The sequence below is a fragment of the Oryzias melastigma genome, linkage group LG21 (assembly GCF_002922805.2).
Source record: "Oryzias melastigma strain HK-1 linkage group LG21, ASM292280v2, whole genome shotgun sequence".
In the NCBI taxonomy this organism is placed as follows: domain Eukaryota; kingdom Metazoa; phylum Chordata; class Actinopteri; order Beloniformes; family Adrianichthyidae; genus Oryzias; species Oryzias melastigma.
In genome coordinates this window covers 12447466-12451395 of record NC_050532.1, presented here as the reverse complement: position 1 = coordinate 12451395, position 3930 = coordinate 12447466, and the positions used below count along the sequence as shown (strand labels likewise).

Genomic DNA, 3930 nt, shown 5'->3' with positions numbered 1-3930 from the left:
TTGCATAGGAGTTCACTTTATTTTCAAACAACCTTTTAAATATTCACACAGAAGAAAACAAAGACTCTAAAAGAACTCTCCATTCAGGCCAAGCGCTTGAGATCACATTTCCCTTGCAGAGGAGGTATAAATAAGAGCATGAAAAAGGGATATCCAGGTCTTCTTCCACTCACAGCCACACTCTGCAGGAAAGAACAGAGAGTGATGTTCAGCAGTGAAGCCAACCAAACAATCCATTTCTTTTTTTCAGGCTGTGCAGCTTCACAGAGAAATGGGATTCCGTCCAACACTTACCACACAAAAACACAAGCAGCTACACCTTAAACCCCAGAGACCTCATGCATTCCTTATGCGCCTCGATGAGGTCGCCACAGTTCTCCTCGCCCTTTTCAATAATGCTGCAAACAAAAAACAAAGAGTCAAAACTGTCCATTTACAGCCTGGAGATAACAAGAGTCAGAGGTTCTGTCCTTACCAAGCATCTCTGACCTTCTTGGTCTCAGGACAGGCACAGCATGGTTTCAGGGGCTTCTTCTCCGTGTTCTCAGGGGTGGGAGGAGGCTCCACACTGGCAGCAGACAGGGACGACATCTTCAGGCTGAAACTCTATGAAGGAAACAAAAGTTTCAGGTCTTGACCATCTGTATTTGGAGGATAGTCTTCATGCAGATGTTTGTGAAAGTGTTAAGGAATGCACAACACAGTGTCTCAATGAAGATAAGTGCTGCTTCTCTCTAAACTTTCAAGATTACCGAAGAGGGAACACGTAACATTTAGAACACGTGTCAAAGTCAAGGCCCGGGGGCCGGATCCGGCCCTCCGGGTAATTCTATCCGGCCCTCCAGATCATTTTATTTTATTGTTATTAATGACCTGATGTTATCTTGTTCTTATTTCTAACTTGTATAATTTTGACAAAATATATTTTTATGGAGAGTAAAATATTGAAAGTTATTTAAGGTTTAAGTTGATTTATTCTGGAATAATATTCCTGACTTTTTATTATTCATAAGTAGGTTAAACAGATAGTTTTAAAGTTTTTAAAATTGACATTCTGCTAGCTTTTTTGGCTATTTTGGCATTTACTAAGATTTTTTGGCAATTTTGAAGTTTAGCTAATATTTCAGCTACATGCTAGTTGTTTTGGCTAATTTAGGCTTTTTTAAAGTTTTTTTGGACTGTTTTTACACGATAGCTGTTTTGGCTAGTTTTGATTTTTTTTTTTTTCATTTTTTAGGCTGTATTGGAGTTTAGCTAATATTTCAGCTACATGCTAGCTGTTTTGGCTAACCTAGGTCTTTTTTTAGACTAATTTTACATTTAGCTAATGTTTTAGCTGGGTATCAGCTTCAGTGTTTTCAGCTGTCAGCACTTACATCTTCAGTGCCAAAATTCATCTTACAGCATTCACACTAGCATTTTAGCAGGTAATGCTGTTTATCTCGTTTATCTTCTTCTTCACTGTTTGGCTTATCCCATTTGTTGAGGAAGCCACAGCGTAACAGCACCCACTGTTTCTCATCAGTGATTTGGCAGAGATTTGACCAGGACCCCCTTCCTGACACAACCCTGTACTTGAGGGGCACAGGGACCCAGTTAGGCAGCAGCGTCAAGGATCTTGCCTAAGGACCCAATCTGGGTGGGGATCAGTGTACAACCCTGGGAATCGAACCCAGGGCTCCTGCGTGCAAACCCTGTACTTAGCTCACTGAGCCATCCAAGAAATGGTTATTCTGACTAATAGAATGACTGAGTAAAAGCTGTTTTTTTTTTTATGAAGTATGTATAATATTATATATATTTGTATAACTTTTAAAAAATATATTTTTATGGATGGTAAAATACTGAAAGTTATTTAAAGTTTAAGTTGATTTATTCTGGAATTATTCTTGACTTTTTATTATTCATAATTATGTTAAAAAGTTACAGTTTTAAAAATTGGTATTCTGATAGTTTTTTGGACTATTTTGGTATTTACTAAGATTTTAGGCATTCTTGGTGTTGAGCTAAAATTTCAGCTACATGCTAGGTGTTTTGGCAAACCTAGTTTTTTTGTGTTTTGTTTTTTAAGGATAATTTGGCATTTAGCTAATATTTTAGCTGGCTATCAGCTTCAACATTTTCAGCTATCAGCACTAGCATCTTCAGTGGCCAAATTCATCTTACAGCATTTACACTAGCATTATCACAAGTCATGCTATATATCTAGTTCATGATTATGTTAAAAAGTTACAGTTTTAAAGTATTAAAAATGTAGTTTTAGAGTGTTCAATAAATGTTTATCCTGTTCAGCCCACGATGGAACCATGTCCTAAATTACTGTGCCGTTACTTAAGCATGGGCCTCACTGAAATATTACTTTACACTCACTTAGGTGTGTTTCGGATTTTGGTCCCTTATGTGATTGAGTTTGACACCCAAACTTTAAAGCATTCACACAATAAATAAAACAAACCCTCAGTGCCACTTCCTTCATAATAGATGCACACGCAAGGACAGTGTCACCTTGATAACAGCCATGCTGTGTAAGTCAGATATTTTACCACATGTCAATCATCCAACTCAAAGTTCAACAAATCAAAAACAACAACAACAAAAGGATGACCAATGAGCATCTGATCCAGTTGACTGTGTGATAGGGGCATTCAACATCAGTTAACCCAATAGATGTGCATCAGTGGAGCTCTGGCCTTTTCCCTTTCATAGATGATTATCAGCAGAACCTCATTTACAGGAGAAAGCTGGTATTTTTTTGTTATCTCATTAGCTATATAATTACTCACGCAAATAATAATATTAACAATAAATAAAAGAATATCGCTGGATAACTTCCTCCAGAGCTGTTGCGCAACGACTGCCTAAAGTTAGCAAACATTAGCCATCATCGGTGCGAACACTTCCCCAGAACAAACGAACCCGGAAGTGCGTCCGTCCAGCTGAAGCTGCGAACTCCTTCAACTAAATACATTCAAATTAAAAGCAGAATGCTGAACCTCAGAGACACAACTTACACTGAGAAGAGCGGAGCGGTAAGCACTTCACCTTCAAAACGAAACGACCATGCGGCGACTTCTACCCACGTGATTGTGTTTTGTGCCCTCCATTGGCTGGTGCGACTACAAGTTGCCACTATGAATTCTGGGAAATACAGTTAAGTAATACCGGAAACCGGAAATGAGGACAGAGCGAAAAAAATGTCAACACGATGAGACAAAACGTTCCTGGAAGAAAAGGAGGAGCAGTTACTTTTTATTTACTTCATACACTTTAAAGGACCGCGAATAAAAATGTAAACTAATATAAGCAAATGCTATTTTAGGTGCAGACGTAGTAAACCTTTTTTTTTAAATAATTATTTAATTTTACACCATCAAGTCTTAAAATAATATTAATACATTTTATTTTTAAATAAAAAAAAAAATCAACCATTCCATAAAAACTGAATAAATCTCATAAGACAGTGCAGACAGGGTAAAAACATGTTAAATAAATAAGAATCCATCACGTCTGTGACTTAAAGTGGTGATGCTGATAAGTACATGCCTTTATGTGCACAATGCAGTGTCATTCTTGGAAGGACATTATTTTTAGTTTTACTGACTTTGATGTGAGGTTATCTTCACAGTTCTATTTAATAGATATCATGATATTATTAATAAAGTGTTATATCCATAAAACCAATTTAGCAATAAAAATCCACATTTCTTTGAACTCTTTGCTAAAATCAGACAGTACTTATGCTCTATTCCATACAGCCATAACGAAAAAGCAATTAAAACTCTTCATCTGTTTCAGGTTTACAGAATAATTTAATATTGACTTATTTCTGTTTTGTTTTTTTAATGTATCCCCCTGGTGTTTTTTGGAAGAATGTTGTACAGTATTCTGTTCTTGTTCTGTATTTCAAAAATATTTTGAATAAAGTTTGTA

At 36.5% G+C, this 3930-nt stretch overlaps 1 protein-coding gene across 1 annotated transcript; it reads right to left on the bottom strand.

Annotated features, from left to right (window-relative positions):
- Positions 1 to 3160, bottom strand: LOC112138022 (cytochrome c oxidase copper chaperone). Its single transcript, XM_024260577.2, has 4 exons — positions 3012 to 3160; positions 476 to 606; positions 295 to 398; positions 1 to 182 (listed from the first exon to the last, which is right to left on the bottom strand). The coding sequence occupies exons 2-3, from the start codon at positions 589 to 591 to the stop codon at positions 314 to 316; spliced, it is 201 nt and encodes a 66-aa protein (XP_024116345.1). The 5' UTR covers positions 592 to 606; positions 3012 to 3160; the 3' UTR covers positions 1 to 182; positions 295 to 313.
- Between the last annotated feature and the right edge of the window lie 770 nt (positions 3161 to 3930).